This window comes from Felis catus, chromosome A3 (assembly GCF_018350175.1).
Source record: "Felis catus isolate Fca126 chromosome A3, F.catus_Fca126_mat1.0, whole genome shotgun sequence".
In the NCBI taxonomy this organism is placed as follows: domain Eukaryota; kingdom Metazoa; phylum Chordata; class Mammalia; order Carnivora; family Felidae; genus Felis; species Felis catus.
The window spans coordinates 20,997,171-21,020,558 of record NC_058370.1 but is presented as its reverse complement, the minus strand read 5'-3'; the positions used below and the strand labels follow the sequence as shown (position 1 = coordinate 21,020,558).

The window sequence follows — 23,388 nt, the reverse complement described above, 5'->3', positions numbered from 1 at the left end:
CACTGGATTATTAATGAACTAAGAGGGAGCGGGGGGGGGGGGGTGTGAATGAGGGAGGGGGCTTTCAGAGGACTTGAGGGGCCCCAGGGCCTGGAACAAGCCCAGCCCTGAGTTTTTCACCTTCCCCAAGGAAGGTCACTGAGTTGCCTTAGCAAACAGGAAATCCCTAAACTCAGGTTCTACGGGCCACCGCAAAAGGACATTGCTAGTGTGATGGCCAAGAGGAATTCTTCCTTCAAACTGGATTGCTGGGACGTCAAAAACTGCGCATCACCCCAAAACTCCCCAAACTTAAACCTTGTCTGCACCATCACTGACTGGCCCTGGGCTGCCTCGGGCTCTAAGCTGAGGCGGAGAAAGCTCAGGAAACAAGGCCCTTTGTGGACAAGAGAATTCTATTGTTCTAAAGCCAGTGTTCAGGGAGGGTGGATCCCAGAGAATGTTTTGGTATGGGTTTTTTTTCCCTTTGTTAACTTTCTCTTCTCTTCCTGGGGGGTGGGGTGGGGAGTAGGGCCCTCTCAACAGCGACGTAAAAATAGTTAGATCCTGTAAAAAAAAAAAAGAAAAAAAAAAAAAAAGATGGTGTTCAGAGTGCTGAGGCCTTCAGCCCCGGAAAGAGGCTCGAATTCGATGATCGAAACCACCTCGGTGTGTTTTGCTTTTCGTTTTTTCATTTTTACCGCTAGATCTCCGGAGGGCAGCCCCTTTCTGGAGGCTGCACACCTCCGACAGTGACGGACGTCAGCGGAGGTACGACCACTTCCTTCCTCCTTCGCTTAGCCTCCTTTCTTTACACAAAGAGGAAATGATGAGAGTCCGCGTCGCAGGCCACAACCCCCAAGCTCCCACCGATCTCTCCTCACCCCCCACCCCCGCCCCGTCTGGGGAACCTGCCCCCACAAACCTGTCCCCAGGGCAAGGCCTAGTTGGGCTTCTTGAGGTCCCGGAAAGGCTTCAGACTCAGGCCGCGCAGGCCTTCGAGGTAGGAGACCTGGGTTTCTGGCCCTGGCACTGATTCTGTATGACCTCGGGCAGGTTACTGCTCCCCTCTGGGCTTCATGATGCCCTTCCACGAAATGGGAGCAGGAATGCAGTCCTGGGCTTCCCCCTTTCCGCGGTTGGTGATGGTGAGGAGAGGGCGTGGAAAGGGGGGGAAGACTGTAAGGACGACTGTTCCGAAGCCTGGCAACGTCCATGGCCCTCGACTTCCGCTGCTCAGTGGAGGGGCCCGCACCCCCAGGGTGCCGGGACCCTTCTGCGAGCTCCCAGGGCGGCGGGAGGAGCGGGGTGAGCGTGCCCACCCACTTCCCCGGAGCTCAGGCCCCGCCTAGGGGGAGGAGCCGAGGGGCGGCGCGGAGGCTGGCGGCCGGGCTCAGCCAGCTTCTGTCGCCGCACGGGCAGCTGCGGCTCGGGGACCGACTGACAGAGCCAGGGCCGGAGCCGCTCGGGGCCGGGCTAGGGAGAGCGGGTGAGTTCCCCGGCGACGCCGCCCCTCCCTGGCTGGAGCCGGCGGGGATGAGGATCGCGGCGGGGAGGTGGTCCCAGCCGCGGAAGGTCTGGTTGGGGGTGTGTGGGGCGCGTGGGCCAAGGGCCGGCGGCTGGAGGTAATTGGGGGAGGGGGCGCTGGAACGGCGGGTGCGGGGAGCGCAGGCCGGGGAGTCGGGCTGGGGTGGGGGCGTTCTCCGGGTCTGGCGCGCCTACGGCGAGGCTGGGGTAGGGGGCGCATCGGCAGGCTGTTGGCCGGGGCCACCGGGGCCCGCTCTTGGGGCAGCCTGTGGGATTTCGGCTGCTTCTGCAGGGGGTGGCAGTGCCGCGAAGCGGGAGCCACAACCAGCATCAAACGGCCGGGGCGCCCAGCCTCGGGGCCCGCCGTGGGGGCGCCGCCCCCTCGCGTGGCGGCGCCAGATCCCCGCAGGGAGCGCTTCTGCCCGGGCGGGAAAGGTCCCCAGGGCGGGCGCCCCCGCGTGCGGACCCGCCCCGCCGCTGGCTCCAGCTGACAGCGCCCGCCGGCCCCGGGAGACCCCGCGCGCTCCTTCCCCGCGGGAGGTGCTCCCGGCCTCTCCAAAGGGCCGCCGTGCGCGGGCTGCCGGGTCCCCGCGCCAGGAGCGCGCCTCTCCTCCCGAGTCCCGCGCCCCGACTCCGGCCCGAGGAGCGCCCCCGAGAGCCTGGGATGGGCAGAACCCGTGCAACCCGCCCCAAAGAGGTCGCGCGGAGGGGTCTGCCCAAGGTCACCCGGAGCGCCCAGGCTGAGCTGCCCAGACCGCCCGAGTGGAACGCAGGGAGGGGGAGGCGCCCGCTGCCAGCCTCCTTTCCCTGATGCAGACTCCCTCCCTCCCTCCTCCTCCCCCAGTCTGGACCCGGCTCCTCGGGAGCCGCTGCTGATGCAGCTCCCAGCCCCGAGCGGATGATTGAGCCGAGGCGAGCTTTGAATCCGGTGTTTCCGGGAGGGCCGCGCTCAAAGCCTGGGACCCGGGACTCCCGGGCACTCGGGAGCGGGGAGAGAGGTGGCTGCATAAGCGCTTCTCAGAACCGAAAGCCGAGCTGCCTGCGCGCCCATGTGATTGGATTCCACATAATGGGCCCCTGTTCTCGCTGTCAGAAGCGCTCACCAGCTCCCCGCGGCCGCGGGCACCAGGTGCCGCCTCTGAATCGCCCTCTGTGGAGGACCCAGGGCCCCGAGGTACCAGGCTCCCTTTCCCGCAGGGCTGTCTCTGGAAGGGGCCTGTCATTAGCCGCCTGAGCCCACGGGGTACTTTCCTGAGTGCCCTGACATTTCCTGCGGCTGGTGAAACAGCGAGGGGGAAAACCCTCCATCTGGGAGGCTTCCCCCTAGGTTGGTAATAAAGCTTCTTAGCTCAGCCAGTGACTGGCGCTGGGCTGGAAGGCAAGGCACTTGGCCTCCAGGAGCCTCAGTTGCCTCTAAGACAATGGGGCTAATACTCAGGCCGTGGGCAGGGGTGGCGAGGGGACCCACGTGAAGTGCTTGGTGCAGTGGAGCGGGTCGGGAGGAATGCTCTTAGGTAAATACTGGCGCCCTTCCTAGTGGTTTTGAGTGGGGTGTGTCTCTTTTAGGCAGGAGCAGCCCGTGGAGTCCTGGAGGGTGGTTCTGCAGGGGCCGGGGGAGTTTCCACATCTTCCCCCAGCTTGGTCACAAAGCTCCAGCCTGCAGGCGGCTTGTGGGCCCTGGTGAGCGAGTCCTTTCAGCTCGCCGCCTGCTCACAGAGCCATCCCACACAGATTTCCCCGGCCCCTTCTCTCCCCCCTGCCAGCAAGATGCTGGAGACAAGATGTCACCCAGGCCACTCTGGACGTTCGACTTTGAACCCTCTGGTCAACTGGAGCGTACCCAACAGTGTCGCCCACCCTGAAACCTTCCTGACCCGTTTCCTGGTCCCAGCCTCTGCAGTGGCTCCTTCAGGAAGACCAGTTGACCCTCCCTGTCCCTCTGTCAACCTCCTCCCACTGGGACATTCACCTGCACATTCTCTGGTTAGCGTGCGGAGGCTCCTTGCCTCCTGGAAGGACACGCGGGCAAGGCCAACGTATGCTCAGACTTCATTCCGGTCGCTGGTGCTGGAGGGAAGGTTAAATCCTAATCTAGCCGCTAAGTCTGTTTGGGAGCCTGAGGGACAGGGGGAAGGGGATGCTGACACAGGAAGGTGGGATTTTCCCCAAGGCCAGAACCTTTCGGCTGAGCCCATTTGGACTCATTGGAAACTAGGGCCTCAGTTTCTTTTCAAAACTAGTCCCATCCCCAGAGGGACCTTTCTCTGGCCAACAGAGGTTGCAGCTAGCCTGGTTTTGCAGATGGCGGAAGGCACATTCCTGGATTCCCGTGCCGTACTTGGACCCTCAAGAACCCCACCCAACCTTGCTGCCTTCCCCCAACTAGCTGCCCCAGCCTGTACCCTGCCTGCACCTCGGACTTGAACCATTTGGCGTACAGTGGGTCCCACAGGGCATTCTGCCAGCAGAGATCAGGACAAACCTTCTTTAGCCCGAGCACATCTTAGAGGCTGGGCTCAGGGAGGGCTTGGACCAGCCTGCCTCCTGCAGAAAGCTACAAAGTTTGCAGACCACGAGCACCAGGCAGGTTTAGTTCAAATGATAGCTCGATACTTAAAAGCTGTGTGATGACAGGTAAATTCCTGCTCTCTCTGAGTCCTGGTTTTCTCATCTGTAACATGGGAGCAAATAGTACTGCCTACTTCGTGGGGTTGTGAGGATTCTGTGAGATAATAATGCACAGAAAGTGCTTAGTGCAGCACCTGGTGTGGGCAGGAATGCAGGAAATGATTATCATCACCATCACCACCATTTCCTCCTCTGCCTTGGGCTGTCAAAGGTCCCACCGCCTCCAGTCTGGGGGAGTCAGACCTCTTCTGCCTCTAGCTCTCAGGACAGGGAAAGCCTCTTGGCTGGGGAGGCCTGACTCCTGGGAACTGGAGTCCAGCATGGGCCTGTCCCCAGGAAGTCTGTGAGTTAGCCTCTCACATCTGGCTGCCATTTTCCAGGATTTGTGGGTTCATTTGATAGATGTTTACTCCATTGTAGACCTTGTGCTTAGCGAGGGATTTCAAGATGAATCAAGCAGCAATCAGGGCTCCCCTCTGCGGGGGAGACGCAGGCCTGGAAACAGATAGCGAAGACACTGTGGGATAACAGCTTCACTGGTGAGAAGGGGAGGGGAGAGCCGAGCGGCGGGTGGACAGGTGGCCGGGGCTAACCAACCCAGGTTTCCCTCCTGAAGCTGCCACCTTGCTGCTGGCTGGTGATGGACAGATGCCTGGGTAAGAAACTCAGCGCAGGGCCTTTTAGGTATTAATCAGAGCTTTGCACATGTTAGTTACCATTATTACTAGTCTGTGATGACCGATGACAGGTGGGCAAGCTGCTGTGGGAGCGCGTCGCGGGCCTTCAGAGACAGTTTTCCAGGTGGCGGGTACTAGAGGGGCGGGCAGGCTGAGCAGAGGGAGCGGCTTGCGCAACAGCACAGGGGCTTGAAAGCGCTTGGTGTCTCTGAGAGCAGTGGGCAGAGGCCGCGGCTGGAGTGCCATCACCATAGGGCGTGACGGACGCTGGGGCGGCAGGCGAGGCCAGGGAGGTGGGCAGAGGCCATCCTTCCGAGGGGTCCCAAATGATTAAACACTCGCTGACCCGAAGCAGGCACCCTGCGGCCTGTGGAGGGCTGTCCGGTTGCACACCCGAGAAAGTCTAGGATTAACTTCTGCACGGGAGGGAGGGCTGGCCCCGGGCTCATCGGCCAGTATGTTAGCTGTCCCTTCCTCTTCCTTCTACTAGGAAAGCACGGAGATCCCCTCCTTCTTCCCGAGATGCTTTTCCTCCTTCTTCATCTGTTTCTCTCTTCCTGGGACTCAGTAGCTCATTTGAAGGAAGGGGATGTACGTGGAGGAAGCGCCGTGATCTGGCTCCTTATTGATTATAACATCGTACCAGGTGCCAGTACGCTTCCTGGAGGCTGGTCACTGTCCAAGGTCTTTGCTTGCATTGCCATGGAATGCTCATACCGACCGACTTGAAGTGGATGCATTTATCCCTGTTGTACAGAAGGGGACACTGAGGCACCAAGGGTGAGGCGATTTGCCAAGGGGCCTGAGGCTCCTAAGTGGCGGGAACTCATGTCGGGGGTCTCCAAAGCTTCCACGTGCTGTCCCGTACCACTTCCCTCATGCTCCTTGTAAATCACTAGATGTTTCACTCATGCAGAACGTCTGGTTTCTTCCACTGTGTACCCTTGGATGCTGGGCAGTAGGCACCTTGGAGACGGGTCACGGTGGGGGGTGCTCTGGCTTCCTGGACACTGCTCCATTCTCTCCCTGCCCTGATTTTTGGGGAGGCCCCGTGGGCAGGCATTTGGCAAAGGGGAGGAGGTGTTCTTGGCTGTCTCGGAATTCAGGGCCGCATCCCTTGACCCGTAGGGTCCCACAAATGTGCCTTGAGGCAGGCAGTTTGTAACCTCATTGATGTGGCAGGTGGTGGTTGAGTTCTACCGGGACCCCCTAGGAAGGAATGAGTCTTTTAGGACGGCTAGTCAGCGCGTCGCGTCACCTTACCTGTTTTCAGAAGGCAAAGGCTCAAATTTCCTTTTCCATAGGAGGCAGAGTTTAGGGCTGGGGTTCAAATCCAGGTTCTGCCTTCCACTGGCTTTGGGGCCTTAGGCAATTTCTTCGCTTCCTTGAGCCTTAATTTCTCCACCTGGAAATACAGATCATATATACTATATACATAATATGTATAATTTGGAGTTGTAATAAAGGCTTGTAATCATACAAAGAAAACCTGGCTTCCACGTCGTAGATAACATCGGTATAATATCCACAACATTGACCTCTGTGGTACTTATCGTAGTTGTGATCATATGGTTATTTGTGGTCATTACTTTTTGAGTCTGTCTTACTCGCTAGACCAGCGGTTCTCAGCCAGTAACAGTTCGGCCCCCAGGAGTCCTTTGGGAATGTCTGGAGACATTTTTGGTTGTCACAACTGGGGAGGTGCGGGGTGGGGGTTGGGTGCTACTGGCGTCTAGCGGGTACAGGCCAGGGATGCTGCTGAATTTCTTACACCACACAGGACAGCCTTTCATAGCAAAGAGTCACCCAAATGTCAACAGTGCCGAGGCTGAGAAAAGTTGCACTGGGCTATGAGCCTCATAAGGTCAGTGACTGTGTCTAATTCATTCAGCTCTGTGTCCCCGGTTGCCCAGCATGGAGCCTGGTACATGGGAGACAATCAATATGCATTAAAAGGATGAATGAGGACTTGGAAGGCCTTGTGTCCCCTGGAGTCCCAGAGGTTTGGCTTGTAGGACATTTTGAATGGGCAGGAGAGATTTAGATGAAACTGAATGATAAATGGCCAGTTGGTGATGCAGGCCAAGGAAATTCAGACCAGGCTATTTTCCTTCGCCAGCAGGTGCTGGGGGGCCCAACTGATCTGAACCATTGCTGCAGTGACCAGTGCATTTTGGTCACGTGCCCGTAGGACTCACCTTTATCTGGACGAGCCGGCCGGGGCAGGCGAACTAGGTGCCGACAAGGAACGCCCTGTCAGCGGGGCCCTTGGGATTTGCCAAGCTGGGCCACAGCTGCTGTTGCCTTCCTGTTTTTTCCCTTTCTGGTGGAATGAAGGAAACCCACTGAATGGCTATTTTTCCACTGACATTTACAGCAATGTGATAGGCTTTGGATTAATGAGGTCAAGCTCCAGTGTGAAATCTGCCCGATAACTTGAAGCTGGGCCAACAGGAAGACACGGCTTGTTTTCTTTGGGCTATTTGATGTCTTTGGATGGCTTTGGCCAGGGAAGCAGGGGTCACAACTCCGTACAAAAGAAGGGAATGTTTTTACGCCCCAGAATTCTAGAGGCTGGAGTTGTTGTCTCTTTTTCAATTCATTGGGAAGGCTTATTTTAAATTTTTAAAAATGTTTTTATTTATTTTTGAGACAGAGAGAGACAGAGCATGAGCAGGGGAGGGGCAGAGAGAGAGGGAGACACAGAATCCGAAGCAGGCTCCAGGCTCTGAGCTGTCAGCACAGAGCCTGATGCGGGGCCCGAACTCACGGACCGTGAGATCACGACCCGAGCTGAAGTCGGACGCTTAACCGACTGAGCCACCCAGGCGCCCTGGGAAGGCTTATTTTAATGCCGACTTAGAAATAAGTAACTCATTTGAGCAGAGGTTCACTGTGAGCCCTAGGCTGGCTGCCGAGCGTGGATCTGGGCTATGCAAAGCTGTTTTTCTGGGGCTCTCTGGGAGTCCAAAGGAAAAGATCGGCCCCAGAGGGTGCTTGGACAGGTTAGAGGTGCGCACGAGTTAGAACTTATTCTGATGGGGGACGCCTTCTTGGACAATGTGCCTCAAACTTGCTCACGAGTCATCTGGGGGTTCCTGTAAAGCGCACAACCTAATTTAGTAGGTCTGGGTCCTGTGTGTCTGCATTTCTAACAGGTTCCCAAGGGGGGAGCCATTCTGCTGGTTTGCGAGCTGTGCTTCGAGTGGCAAGGGTCTGGGGAAGCCCACGTCTCCAGGGGAAGGGTCTCTGGTGTCACTCACGCAAACACAGCAGCATTCAGCTCGTCACTCCTGTTGGCCCAGCCATCTGCTCTGCCGGCTGGCTTGCAGGGGCACATGTTTCTTGCTCCCCTTCTCCGTGTGTCCAGGCCTGGGACCAAACACGAAAACGAGGCCGCTTGCTCCCCAAGGGCAGGAACAGGTGGGGACGTCTGGTGCTTCCAGAGATGTGTGTCCAGGGTCATGCCGTTCCCGCGTCACTGATCACCTGGGGCGTGTTGAACATACAGATCCTCAGGCCCTGCTTAGCCCAACCCGCCTGTATCGGAACTGGCCAGGCCCTGGGAATCTGGGTTTGTAAAAAGTGGGCCAGGAGATTCTGATCCACAGCCAGGCCGGCAGAGGGGAAGCCGGGAGGAAAGGATGGCTACATGTGGAAGTGAATCGCGCAGCAGGCGTGATATGTGAGGTTGTGGACTTGTGCTCTGCCCGATGGCACAGGGAGGGGGCAGAAACCTCGCCTGCCCCACTTGCTAAGCTCTGCACCCTGCAGGGTTGCATCTGCCTGGGAGGAAGGACACCTTTTTCTTAATCGTAATAATAATCGTCAACATCTGGTACGTATCACGAGGCAAGCACTGTTTATTTAACCCCTTTAGTCTCATCCTCGCAAACTGTAGAGGGGGCATTACGGCGACCTTGATTTTACTGCTGAGGAAAGCGAGGCACAGAGAGGTGCAATGACTTACGTCAGGTCACATGGCCGTTAAGTGCGGGAGTCAGGATTTGAATACAGGACGTCTGGCTTCAATGTGCTGGCACTTAAATCATTATGTTCTCTGGCTTTTCTCTGGGCAAAAATGCCGTTGCGCTTCGGGGCTGTCCCGACTCCGAGGAAGTGCCTTTTTCTATTTCTTTCCCAGGTAGGGGAAAGGCTAGCGGTGGCCTTGGCCGTCCCTGGAGTCAGGGACATCAGCATCCGTCACGTCTGCCCTGGGAGCATCCCTTCAGAACAGAGGGGATAGGTGTGCAGAGTCCCGGGTCATTTACATCCCTGGGGCCTGAGCTCACCCAGATGACTTATTTACGTCTATTACTTACTTAGGCATCCCTAGCCTTTACTTCTTGGCACTGGTCAGAGGCCCCATGTACCTTCCAGCTTGGTGAGTTCTCAGAATTTCTTGGCTCCCAGACTGATTCAGAGTCTCAATCAGAACTGGCTTTATTTTCTGTCATCCAAGAGCAACTAAAGGCACACATTCCCATATTTATTTCCTTCAGGGCTCTTGGCCCTTCTTGGTGTCTGTCCCTGTCTCCAGGTTCCTTTCTGGAACTCTGTAGACATCATTGGCGCCCCATGAACTGGACAGAGAGCCAATGTTGCTTTATAGACATTGCCAATTGCCGTATAAAGAAATAGGGAAGATTTTCTCCAAAATTTCGTTATCTTCTTTTTTTTTTTTTTAATGTTTTTATTTATTTTTGAGACAGAGAGAGACAGAGCATGAGCAGGGGAGGGGCAGAGAGAGAGGGAGACACAGAATCCGAAACAGGCTCCAGGCTCCGAGCTGTCAGCACAGAGCCCGACACAGGGCTCGAACTCACGGACCACGAGATCATGACCTGAGCCGAAGTCGGCCGCTTCACCGACTGAGCCATCCAGGCGCCCCTCTATTTTTATTTTCAAATGTTTTTTAACATTTATTCCTTTTTGAGAGACAGAGCATGAGCAGGGGAGGGGCAGAGAGAGAGGGAGACACAGAATCCAAAGCAGACTCCAGGCTCTGAGCTGCCAGCACAGAGCCCGACGCGGGGCTCGAACTCACGGACCACGAGACCATGACCTGAGCTGAAGTCGGACGCTTCACTGACTGACTGAGCTACCCAGGCGCCCCAGTTATCTTCTTTTACATATAAAGCCAAGCTTTAGTTTTCTTATTGTGGTATTTGATCCTGTTTAGTTATAAAAAGAGTACAAAATCATTGTTAACATCCGAATAGTACAGAAATGTGGAAAACAGAAAGTGAAATGTCCCCACCCATCATCTCCAGCCACTCATTTCTTTTCCCCAGAAGAAATCCCTGGATGTTTTTGAAACTTTCCATAAATGTCTTATACACATACATACAAACCCCTATTCATTTATGTGTCTGTCCTTTTTTCTTAACACACCTCTGCAGCATGCTTCTGAAACTCCCCCTTTCAGCTCATTTATCTTAGCACATGTCAACATACCTCTGTCTCTAGGGCTATGTGGTACTCCAGGAATAAGCATTTATCGTAATGGATTTTCTAGTTCCTTGTGACAGTGAAGGTTGTTTCCAGTTTTTCTCCTACTAGAGCTGTGAAGTCACAGCATCCTTGCCGGTGCAACATATCTCTTTGTATCCTGGCGCGATGTGATCCCTGTGGAAATTTCCCCGCAGTTTGAACTATGATGGGCACCATCACACTCTCCTCCCAAGAGGCCAGACCACTTTCTATCCCCTCAGCAGTGTGTGCAGATGCCCCTTCCCCACCCTCTTCCCGCAACTATGGTTTTGCCAGTCCAATAGGAATAAACTGGAAAGAGTGTTTCAGGGGCCACGTTAATTCTGGTTTTATAACCCTTTAGACTCTGCCTACATAAGCATTGTTAAATATTCAAGAACTACATTTTACCTGGCCTTAAGCTTGGGATTAGCGATCTAAAATTAAACGAAGCCAGTTTCTGCCCTCAGGTTGATCCCTGTCTTCTGGAGGAAGCAGACATGTGGAAAGATAAAAACCGAGCAGTGTGGTCCAAGCGTGCCAGAGGAATGTGTAAACGAAGCTAACTTTTGCTCGATAAACTCTATCTTCATGAATATCACAGATGAACTTGTAAAATACAGAATACACCCTGGCCTGAGGGGAAAAAGGGGTACTTGAAATCCTCAGAAGAAAATGACTTGGTTAGAAGCAGAAAACTCCTCCAGCTTACCCCTAGTGGGGGCAGCAGAAGAGGCAGGCAGCTAGGAAGGTGGGGAGATAGGAAATTTTCAGAGAGCCGTTTTGGTGGTTTCCGGGTTTGCTCATGGAAACCCATCAATCCCCACGGAGTCTGTAGCACTCATTACCGATCACTCACGCCCGGGCAAACGTGCACATTAGTCCAGAAAGAGTGAGAGCAAAGGAGCAGAAAGCTGGATCCGAATACCCACGACCCTGGCCCTCGCAGAGGCTGGCCGTGGGTGGCAGGAATGGGCGGTTTCCCCAGGGGTTAGGAGGAGACGAACTCCGGACGGTACCCGCCGTGGGGCAGATGCACAGAAAGGGTATTCAGTGAATGAGAGGACATCAGAGATGCCTCTGTTTTGTAAGCGGGCCTCCTACTTGAAAAGAACAGAACCATTTAGAAAGGGGTATGATCACCTAGTCTGCCCATCTGTGGGGAGCCAGGCCATAGCTGTACATTTGCTTTGGGCCACGGTCCCGATGTCTCTTCATTCACTTGGGATGGTTTAACTACGACACAAGGTGGGGAGCAGTTGAGAATATCTGAAACCACGCTGTGGGGATGAACATAAGCATCACTTTACAGCAAATCACCTAAGCGGGGACACACAGAACCCATGAAACTAGGGGCAATCTTATCCCACCCTTCTGTGGCAGGGGCCCCGGGAGGGGTGTCCTGGGTCGACTCCTCAGTGTTCCCCCATTCCCCCCATATCAGCCAGATCTATTTTGTCTGGTTTGATTCTCCAGCGCTGGTTCCAAACCAGGATAACTCCTTGTGACGCATGGATGGAATAATCTCTGAATTTTCAGTCTCTCGGTCTCCTGACTTCCTGTCCACTGTCCTCCCATGGAACACCTACCGCGTGCTGGGGTGGCTGTGTGGTGGGACATAAAGGGGAATGATATGTATCCCTTGTCTTTGGAGGGCATCTCGTCCAAGGGAAGAGGCAGATCTGAAACTAACAATTACTACAGAGGGTTGAGCGCCACAGGGGAGATGTGGTCACGTGCCTTGGAACTGGAGAGGAGGAGAATGAAACCCATTTGGCACAGGGCAGATAAAGAACAATCCAGAGGGAAGAAAAGGAGCATTGACACAATACTGTGTAAAGGAGACAAAGCGGGTGTTGAGCTTGGTGCCTGGAAAGCACTTCAGGGATGATGGATATGATCCCAGTGCTTGTAGCCGCTCTCAGAGAATGGGGAGTCTGCCAGGTGGAGGGACAGAAGGGTGATGCCACCCTGTGGAACAGAATGAAGGAAGGTGAGGGGGGGGGTGTGGTGTAGTGAAAATTGTGCGGGCCGTGGAGCGGAGAAACCCGAGTCTGTGTTCAGATCCTAGTTCTGCCCCTTTCGAAGTGTGGCTCGGGCCATTCAAGAGTAGCCTCCATTTCCCAATTTGTCCGTTGGGGACAATCATGGCTGTCTTTCAAGGCTGGCTGTGTGGATTGCAGTGAATCCGTGTGTGGCAGAGTCTCTGGAAGCAGAGTCTCGGCCCCTGGGGGCTACCATTGCTGAGGCGTGAGGCCATCGGTCTGGTTCTGTGTAGCCAGAAAATTAAGCGTTAGCAGGTTGCGGCTGGGGAGGGAGGTTGGGCTGGCCCGAGATAAAGCTAAAATGCCCAGGCCAGACACCAGATGGGCTGTGAGACTGAGGCGTCTACCCATGACTCTGGAGGCCATGGGGAGCCATGAAATGCTTCCTTACGAGGGAAGCGCTGTGGCATCAGACTTGGTTTCAGAATGACCACTCCTGCCAGTGGTGTCTGTGGTGGGCCAGAGGTAAGGGAACCACTTTGGGAGATGCTGCCTTCCCCGATCCTGTCTTGGCAACCCACAGCTCACATTAGCCTGGTGAAAGTTCTGGTGAGTTCTGCAGTCAGGCACTTCCTGGAGAGACAGTCTAGAGTAGCGGTTCAGAGCATGGGCTTTGGTGTCAAGGCCAATGTGGATGTGGATCCTAGCCCTGTTGCTTTCCTGGCTGTGTAAACTTGGCAATCTCTTAACCCCCCTGAGCTGTGGTCAACCCTTCTATAAAAGGAGGGCTCACAGTACCTTCCTCATAGACTTGTTGTGATGATTACTTTTTTTTTTAAGCAGGCTCCATGCCCAGCGTGGGGCTTGAACTTACTACCCTGATATCAAGACCTGAGCTGAGACCAAGAGCCGGAAGCTCAACCCACGGAACCACCTGGGCACCCCTTGTTGTGCTAACTGAACGTGACAGTGGGGACGAAGCAAGAAAGCTAGCTCTAGGAGTTCACTAAGTGCCCAATAAAAGCTGATCATCAGAATTTTTAAAATCACATCTTTGACCGTGAAACCCCGTTCCCCACGTGACACCTATTAACCATCTCTGGAGCTGCTGGTGTTACGACAGAAAACATCTTGCTTTAGACTTTTCTGGAGAAGCAGCAGCACTGTTTGCTCCAAGAAGTAGTAAGGAGGGTTGCCAAGTTCTAACACAGTGGTTCTTGGATGTACATTAGCCCAACTGGGGAGCTTTTCAAAATGTCAATGCCTGGCTGAGACCAATTAAACCAGAATCTCTCGAGGTGGGACCCACACACGTCAGTATTTTTTTTTTTTTTTTTTTTTTTTTTTTTTTAGTTTTAATGATTTATTAAGGTAAAACAAATATAGGAAAGTACACAACCCTGAAGTGAATGAATCGTTCACTGGCTGCAGATGCCCAGATCCTGCTCAAAACCCAGAATCTTACCAGTATTCCTGCAGCCCCGTTTAGGTCCCTTTCCAGAAGCTCCTCCACCCCAAAACCACTATGCCGATCAATTGCCTGCTGCTGAATTTCACCTAAATGGAATCGTATAGCGTGCACCGTTGTGTGTGTTTGGCTTATTTTGGTTAACGCCGTGAGAATCTTCCGTACTGACGGGCGTAATTGTGGATTGCTCACTCTCCTTGCTCTACAAAGGCTCCTAGTGTGACTGAGCCATTCTTCTCTAGACTACTGAGGGTGGGCATTTTGGATAGTTTACATACCTTAGGACAATCACAAGCCGCGCTATTGACATTCTTCTACGTGCCTTTTGGGGAACGTATGCAGAAATTTCTGTTTGGGTATACTTCGAGGAATGAAACTGCTAGATTAAAACTGCCGAGCAGTTTTTAAAAGTGGTGGTACCAATTTATATCCCCAGTGTATAAGAATTCTTGCCAAGAGCTGCTATTTTCTGTCTTAAAAATTTTTTTGGCCGTGCTCGTGGATGTATAGTAGTCTTGCTCTGCGGTCTTAATATAAGTTCCTAGCACCTCCAGGTGATTCCAACGTGTAGCCGAGTTTGAGAACTTCTTTCCTAACAGGTTTTTTTGTTTTTTTTTTTTATTTTTTTTTCCAACGTTTATTTATTTTGGGGACAGAGAGAGACAGAGCATGAACGGGGGAGGGGCAGAGAGAGAGGGAGACACAGAATCGGAAACAGGCTCCAGGCTCTGAGCCATCAGCCCAGAGCCTGACGCGGGGCTCAAACTCACGGACCATGAGATCGTGACCTGGCTGAAGTCGGACGCTTAACCGACTGCGCCACCCAGGCACCCCATCTTTCCTAACAGGTTTTGAAAAAGCAGGGAGCGCCTGGGAGGCTCAGTTGGTTAAACGTCTGACTCTTGGTTTCAGCTCAGGTGATCATGATCTCACGGTTCGTGAGTTTGGGCCCCACATTGGGCTCCACAATGACAGTGCAGAGCCTGCTTGGGATTCTTTCCCTCCCTCTCTCTCTCTCTGCCCTTTGCCCACTCACATGCTCTCTCTCTGTCTCTGTGTCTCTCAAAATAAACAGAGAAAAAGGAAAACACCTCTTAACACAGCAGGATGAAGAAGGGCCTCCCCGTCGACTCCCTCTGATGTCTGTACGTAGAGTTTTTTACGGACCCACTGAGTGTAATCAGCCAATGGACCATGCTTTTGCTGTGGAAGGAGACTGCGGAGGTCTGACAGCCTGCCCCTCATTCCTGTGTGTGCTTTTTGTCGGGCACATGGTGCCGTCAGGAATGATCTGGAAGCTGGAAAGAGGCCACAGTGGGACTTTACTCTCTTTTCCTACTTGAAGACCTGAAAGAGAAGGAAAGGAGCTGAGAAGGGGCTAGTGGTCTAAACAGATGTTGTCACATGACCGATCTGGTCTTTGGGACCAGGGTTCAAGATTCTGTGTTGTGGTTTTGTTTTTTTTTTTTTTTTTTTTAACGTTTATTTATTTTGGGGACAGAGAGAGACAGAGCATGAACGGGGGAGGGGCAGAGAGAGAGGGAGACACAGAATCGGAAACAGGCTCCAGGCTCTGAGCCATCAGCCCAGAGCCCGACGCGGGGCTCGAACTCACGGACCGCGAGATCGCGACCTGGCTGAAGTCGGACGCTTCACCGACTGCGCCACCCAGGCGCCCCAAGTTCTGTGTTGTGTTTTTGCCCCTCAAAGCTTGCCCAATACCTGGCACTTGGAAGGTACTCAAAAAAGGGTCACTGAACTCAGTATGAGAGAGAACTTCGTGATTGTCCTTAGTGGAAAGCACGAGGCAGGATGCCGAGGAAGGCGTTGGTGGGGGTTTAGCTGATCTCATGAAGAGTTTGGGTTTTCTTCTTTACTGTGTCGATAGTTTCTATTTGCTCATTTATGTTCTTTTACACCCTCGAGCAAAGTTACAGGTAGCTGCTTTAAATCCTTACCTGTTGACTTCCAACATCTGGGGCATCTTGGGGTAGATCTCTGTTGATTGCCTTTCCTCTTGACTTTGGGCCACATTTTCCTGTTTGCTTTTAATTTTTTTTTTTCTAGTAATTTTGGATGACATTCTGAACCATTGTGAGCGAGACTTGAAGAGACCGTTGATTTTATTATGTTCCCCAGAACGGTAATGATTTCCTTCGTTTGTTTTATCAGGCAGTTAACTTGACCAAACTCAAACTCTGAACTCAGTTTCCCCTGTGTGGACAACAGCTGGAATCTTTTGTTCTGTTCCTTTGGTCTTAGCTGAGCTGCTTGGAACCTCCCCCCATACGTGCGTCATTCAGAGAAACTTGGGTGGAATTTATACTCAGAATTCGGGGCTACTGTCCTGTGGCTATTTTCTGAGACCTGTCTCCTCACTTTCCAGGTGTAGTTACTTGAATTCTGCCCTCTAATTGCTCAGACAATAAGAGCAAAGGTCTCCATCCACGTTGTAGCCACCATGAACGTTAACTGGGTTCTGTCCTTGGGGAAAACCCTATAAAAACACGGAAGTCACCATTTCCTTCTTTCGGGTGTTGATTCCCCTCTATTTTCTGTATGCTTGTAATTGAACAAACTGAGTGCCTTCTGATAGATGTGTGTGTGTGTGTGTGTGTGCGCGCGCGCGCGAGTGTGTGTGGTTTATAATAATTATATGCGAGAGGCTACTCTGCCATTACCTAAAGCAGAACCTTTCTGATCAATAGTTTGGTTCATTCAGGGACTCTCAGAGCCCCCTTATTTTACTGCCTAGCACATGGCAATAAATACTTATTAATTTATTGAGTAAATGCGTGAGGTCTTAAGTTAAAAAAACAAAAAATGAAAGTGAATCAGGGGAGAAAAACCGCCAGAAGAAAATCCTGAAACCAGCTCCCCCCCCCGCCCGGTGACACCAGGTATAAGATGGGGAGGGTTTTCGGTAATTTGCTGGGGGCAATGTCGAGTGCAGGGTTGTGATTAGGGCCCCAGACGTCTGAGGATAGACCGAAGTGGCTCACGAAGCGAACCTGTGTTTTCATCGCGAGGAGACAAATTCAGCTGTGACAGTAACATCACTTTCAGGGCATCGCGTCTGTGGCTCACTGAGAACTGACCGTGTTCGGTGGAAATACAGCTGGTCAGAGGGGAAGCAGAGGTCTGCCTGGAGTGCTGCACACTCCAGAGGAGCCAAGGGGAGAGAATCAGAAGGGAGGCTGGCTGGCGATCAAAGAGTGGAGGAAGGAAAGTAATGAAAGGCAGTCCAATGCGGCTTGTTCCTCGCCGCGTGCTGACCTGGGAGGTCACAGACCCAGGACGGAGGGACTTCAAAGGCTACCTAATGCACAGGAGTGTCATTTAGTGAAACCCCGGGCATCTGGAAACTTCCTGGCTAACTCTACTGAATTTCATCTCGTGGAGAGGAGAGGAGAGGGGAGGAGAGGGGAGGAGAGGAGACAGGACAGTTGCTGGTGGGAATCTGGCCCAGGAGCTGTTGGGGGAAGTAAAAATGAGAAAGTGCTCACCAAGAAAGGGAAGGCTGGGCCCACAGGGGTTTAGGAAGGCAGGTTTTATGAAACTTAGGGTGAGTTTGCAGTTGACCCTTGAACAGCACAGGTTTGAACTGCATGGGTCTACATATCCGTGGATTTTTTTTCGATACAGTACAGTCCCAGAAGTGTATTTCCTCTTATGAATTTCTTTCTTTTTTTTAACCTTTATTCATTTTTTTTCTTTTTTTTTTTTTAATTTTTTTTTCAACGTTTATTTATTTTTGGGACAGAGAGAGACAGAGCATGAACGGGGGAGGGGCAGAGAGAGAGGGAGACACAGAATCCGAAGCAGGCTCCAGGCTTTGAGCTATCAGCACAGAGCCCGACGTGGGGCTTGAACTCACAAACTGAGGGACCATGACCTGAGCCAAAGTCGGATGCCTAACCAACTGAGCCATTCAGGTGCCCCTCTTATGAGTTTCTTAATAACATTTTCTTCTCTCTAGCTTACTTTATTGCAAGGATACGGAATATAGTACATATAACATACAAAGATGCATTAATCCATTGTTTATGTTATATTATGTTAACAGTAAGGCTTCTGGTCGACAAGTGGGCTATTATTTTTTCTTTTCAAGCAGGGGAGATATTAAAATTACCTAACCATCAAGGCACAGGCATAGACCAGTCAGAAGAGAGGCTAGCCACCAACAACCAGAATATCAGCCCTCCTTCCAAGTTCCTTACCTGTGAGTCTCAGTCTTCCGGTCTTTGAAATGGGAACAATACCTCCACTGCAGGGTTGGTGCAATGGTTCCAAGGGCCATTACATGGAGAGAGCCTGATACGTGGGGAGTGCACTGTGGACAGACGCTGCCCTTGTCACTTTGCATTGTTTATCCCTGGGTTAATTTCTTCTACACATCTTATAGCTTCTCTGACGTGATACCTTAGTTTCATTAAGTCATTACATTTTACTTTCTACTGACTTCAGTAAGTATTTGTTTTAGTACAAATTCAGCTGTTCGTTTTCTTAGTCAAAGTGTCCTCCTGTCTCCCTGATCACTAACACTGTGGATTCTCTGAAATCTTGCATTTCATGAGGAAGGTCTTTTAAAGTTTATTTATTTATTTTTGAGAGAGAGGGCGAGAAGGGAGAGAGAGAGAGTGCGTGGGTGGGACAGAGAGAGAGGGAGACCCAGAATCCCAAGCAGGCCTCATATTGTCAGTGCAGAGCTGGATGCAGGGCTCGAACTTTCGAACTGTGAGATCATGGCCTGAACTCAAATCAAGAGTCAGAAGCTTAACCAAGCGAGCCACCCAGGGGCCCCATGAGGAAGGTCTTTTAAAGCAGTTCAGGTTCTTGTAGGGTTTTCCCTAGTTCCTTCCTCCTCTTCTTCCTCTTCTTCCTCTCCTTCTCCTCCTCTTCTTCTTCTCCCTTTATGTACATAGACTTTGGAATTAAGCAGACCTGGGTTCACATCCCAGCTCGACCACTTATTGGTTGCATGGTCAAGGTGGCCACTCTCCGCCTTGACCTTCCCTCCTCTTTCTTCCTTCCTCCATTGTGGGACTTTCTCTCTCTCTCTCTCTCTCTCTCTCTCTCTCTTGCTATCCTCACTTCCTTGGCATCTTCTCTAAACCTCAGTGAACAAACAATATGAAAAACTCCTTAAAATTTCCATCTCTGCTACTTCCAATTGGCCAAGAACACCCCTGGCCCAAAGGGGAGGAGAGAGCTTGTTAGTTTCTGAAGTGGAAAGAGAGGTCTTGTTAGGAAGCAGACCACAGTCCCCTTCTTCCTTTATGTTGGCAGTGGTGTTAGACCCGCGATGTTTGGAACGGACGAGAAAGTGATCCTGGGCTTGTAGTAGTGACTCTGCCCCTCCCCCTTCAAGAATGGACCCCATCCCGTCACCAGAATGTGTATCTCCTACTCTCCAGGGGCAGAGCTGAGAGAGGTGGCCGTCAGCTTGCAAGCTGCCCTCCTTTGCTTGAGCTGGCTCAGCATACACTTCCTAGAATCCGGATCCAGCCAATTTAAGGGGTTGGTTCTTCATTCTACCCCCTTGAAGTGATTAGAGAATAGAGTGAATTATTAGAGAGATTCCTACTAGAACCTAAACTGCGATTTGAGGGGCCCTTCCACTCAATCTGATAACTTTCTAGATGTTTGTGTTTAAGGATTTTGAACAACGGGGCAAAGGCAAGTGTTGAAATCTAAGGTTAGGCAAGCATGCTCCCAGGTGTGTGCTCAGTAAGCATGCAAGCCACTCCCCACTGCTTTATCTGTGGCAGACATTACTAATCGATCCCACCACTCCTTCCTCCTGTTGTCACACATGGCCCCGTAAACCCTGCCTTCACAGCGCTCCAAGTAGCCATCACTAACCTGAGAGCTGGTGCAACAGAGAAAAGCTTAGCCTGGGCTGTCAAAAAAGAAAGCTTTACCGGGCAGAAAGAGGCAGGCAGAGAAGACAGAGGCCACTCTAGGCTTAGCCAGTGTGAATGGCCATCCCCTGCTCAATAAATGTGTAACCCAGGAGGGCATTTTGTGGCCACAGGTGGCCTCCTTTGGAAAAGGATCCTTCCAGCTGCAAAGGGAGCTTTTTCTCTCCCTGCAAAGAGAGGGGGTGGACCACACTCCCGGAAGCCTGGAGAAGCAGTATGTGTAATTTGACTCCTGTTTCCCCGTGCTTAGCTCTTACATAAGCTTCTTTAGAAGCCTGGCTGTTTGGTGCAGCACTGTCACTGTGACTGACTAATGTTCGTAGACATCATGTCAGCTTTGTGTGTGCCCCATCCTTGGCACCTTCCCTCTGGCCCCTGCAGCCTCCCCCACACTTGACATTCTTATCCAAAAGTACGTGGGCCTCTCTGTGGGTTCAGGTTCGCGGGGAGAAACTCAGCATGAAAGACTGATGTGTGCATGGGTTTTCCTTCACCTGTTCGAGCTGTGGTTTCCTTTGAAGCTTTCTTGGAGCTGAGCCTGTGTGAGCTGCCTCCCCATCACGGGCAGGATGAATCCGAAACATCGCCAATCAGTGTCTACTTGGAATAGTCCTTACAGACTATCTAGCCTGGTGGTTACCAAGTTCTGGGCTGTGAATGTGCGTGATGGAGTACTTGCTCCTAACACAGATGATCTGCCTGCCGGGCCAGGATGGGGGCGCCCTGGGACCGTCCCACCTACCAGCCCACATGGGTGGTGGGACCTTCCCTCTCAGCAGCCTCGTGAGTGGCCTTGGAGGGGACCCCAGCATTGTGCCATGGCTGGGCTTTGTTCAGTTGTCAACGTGAGACGATTTTTCCCCATGCCAGGCTGATCCTGCTTCTTCATTTTGCTCGTCCATGATCCCAACCCTGTCCTCTAGAGACCTGGAAAATAGCTCATGGCTTTTGTTAAGGCCTGGTCTTTTCCTGCCAATATGGCCCAGCCAGTTCAGTCAGAGGTCCACTGGGCTATTATTATCCCCGGTGCTGGGTAAGACTCTTTTCCCAAGAAAGTTCAAGTTGTGCCAGTTACTTGATCCCTCCTTGTTCTTGCTGAACTTGTGGGCTTTTGAATCTTGCCACCCTCCCTCGCCCTGGTTCCCCTCAAAGTCTTGCCAAATCGGGTCATGGTAAACGGGCTTCAAGAGACAGTGACAAGTCAGGGCCGAGCCCACGGCCGTCACTCAGAGGTCCGAATGAAGGAGCCCAGCTGGGAGAGGCAGACTTGAGGAGCAGGCCGTTGGGGACCCGAGTCCCCAGATTTAAAACCAGAATGTCTGTCTGGGATGACTGTGCTTGAAGTCTAGAAGGTACCTCCCAGCAGGGCTAGGAGAGTGAGTCCATCACATCCCATGAGGATGGGGTTGAGGGTGACCAGGCTCATTTCTAACTCAGGTAGTTGGAGCACCGAGGGTGCCGGAAGTCTCTTTGCTCACGAGTAAGGCATTTTTATACTGGGGCAGGGGAGCAGGGTGGGGTGGGGAGGGTGGGTTGGCGATGCTGTTATTCAAAGATGCGTGTTGCGGAAGGGTGGGGGCGTACATCCTTTAGGAGAGAAAGTGGGTCCCAAGTGAGATCCAAGGAGGAGGGCAAGCCAGTGCTGTTTGTTTTGTTTCCCCCTTTCCCGCGTGCCCGACAGCACAGGAAGCGCGAGGAGAAAGCACGCATGGTCTTCCTCTAGGATCCTGCCAATATTGTGTGGAGGAGAATAGCCGAAGAGCAAGGAAAAGAAAAAAAATCTTCACATTTTAACGGCGTGAACTTTGAGACACCGTCTGACTCATGTTTTGAAGGCTCTTCAATTTGAATTCACCTGCCTCCGTGTTGTTTTTCTCGAGCGCTACTAGGCTCGGGTCCAAAGAGGGGTCAGCCGGTTTCTCCCCTGGGATTAAGGAGTCCCAAGGCCCGGGCCCCCTGCTCCCATCTTGGGGTGGGGGGCGGGGGGTGGGGCTGCTGATAGAACCTGATAGAACGTGGCTTTGGCCTTCCCCCTCTTCCTCGAGGCTGGCCTTCAGCGTGGGGCCCCAAGTTTAGGCCGCTGCATCGGGCAATGTGCCCCAGCAAGAGGCCACTCATCTTGCTTCAGACAACAGTGCCTTCTGGAAGTCCAGAAGCCCCTAAGTTAAAGGACCCTCGTTTCCCTCTTCCTACTCCCAAGTACTGGTTCCTTCCAAAGGCTGGTTTCCGGCTGCCACTGGGGTTCATGTTTCCACTTCAGGGGCAAGAGGACAACAGAGCTCCTGACTGGGGCAGTTTAGGTCACGTGCCTACCCCCAGCCAATCACACATGGCTGGGCTTTGGCCCTCGCTGAGAGGTTCTGGCCAATCAGGGCCCAGCACAGAGTAACCCTGGGGAAACTACAAGGACCACGAGCAAGCACACTGTGCCTTTCAAGGGACCCATGCCTTTCTTCCTTTTCTGGTTTCCCCAGAGACCCATCATTCCCCAAACGACACTCCTGTAACGGCCGTCTTCTTATTTCCAAGGAGGAAGGGGTTCTGTAGAGTGTCCTCCCCAGCCCCCCTTCCACCTTGCCTCCAAGCCCCAGCAAACTTCCTCACCCTTTTCCCCTCAAGGCTCAGCTTTCTGGAGTGCAGCCCCTGTTCCCGCAGGCATATACCGACTCAGTTTCCCCCTTAGCAGACAGCAAGGGTTAGTAGAGGCACCAAGAGAAATCAAGTTCAGATTTTGTCAGACAGGAATCAGAGGCGGAATGGAGGCTCACCCCAGATGCCTGTCCTGCCCCGCCGAGGTCAAGTGGCTTGGCCTCAGACTCCCGGCTGCCCACCCTCAGCCTCTTTTGTTTCATCCGCCCAGACCTCATACAGACACCTGTGGGAGAATTAAGTGCCTGCCCTATTTCCCCCTGCTTCTGATTTCTCTCCTTATATCACACACACTTCCTGGGTGATCTCACCCCAACCTGGCCTGCTTCCACACCTGCCTCGCCAGCCTGGCCACGCCGCTGACCACGCCACTGACTTTCTGCCACGTGTGCCCAGCTCTCTGCAGGATGGCCCTTGTGGATGTTCCCGCAAAACACTGGGCTTCATATATCTCCGTGGGGCTGGTGTTCCTACAAATGAGGGCCTCCTTGGGGATCCCCTTTAAGTGCTGATGATGCCGTTGGTCTCCCAGGTCCTGACGGTTTGGGCTGCGTCCCCATCACCATCCAGGGCTTCCTCTGAGAGTGCGGACAGGTGCGCCCAGGTCTCGGAGGGGGCCGGTCCACAGCCCATAGGAGCCGGGACTTCTGTGGGCTGCCCCAGCACCCAGGCAAGTGCCCTGCCTTGGGGGCCGCCCAGCTGCTGTGTTAGCAGCACGATGGCAATTCTTTAATTAGACCAAGCAGGGTTTTCTCGGACGGGGGTGGGAGGAGGTGTGTGGGTCTATTGGGGGAAACTGGGTCACCTGAAAACTAGCAGTCAAGAGGGAGCTGTCCTGGAGCTCCAGCTCCAGGGAACCTAGAGGGGTGAGGCAGGAGGGGCTGGCAGGGAGAGCAAAGTCAGAGGAAAATGTGCTGTGGCCCCTTTTATTGGCCCTTGGGAGGCACCGTCCTCACCTTGCTGCAGGGGGCTGGGCAATTGCCCTTAATTCTGTCCTCCCGAGCACACTGCCCTAGCCAGGGAGGACACTGCAGTGAGTGCCTTCTGTCTGCCTGGGGCCTGATGCCATCTATCCAGTG

The 23,388-nt window shown here is 53.0% G+C and overlaps 1 protein-coding gene across 4 annotated transcripts in view; it reads left to right on the top strand.

Annotated features, from left to right (window-relative positions):
* The first annotated feature begins 892 nt into the window (after window positions 1-892).
* Window positions 893-23,388, top strand: part of PPP1R16B (protein phosphatase 1 regulatory subunit 16B) — a 102,813-nt gene continuing 80,317 nt past the window's right edge. Inside the window, exon 1 of one of the 4 annotated variants that reach the window (XM_045053633.1) lies at window positions 893-982. Coding sequence is in view for 1 of the 4 variants with exons in the window: in XM_045053632.1 (XP_044909567.1) it covers window positions 1,195-1,468 (274 nt within the window). In the remaining 3 variants the exon portion in view is untranslated. Of the gene's footprint in view, window positions 983-1,194; window positions 1,469-1,688; window positions 2,681-23,388 lie in introns of those variants that run through there. The other 3 variants (XM_045053632.1, XM_023251256.2, XM_045053634.1) reach the window with 3 other exon arrangements.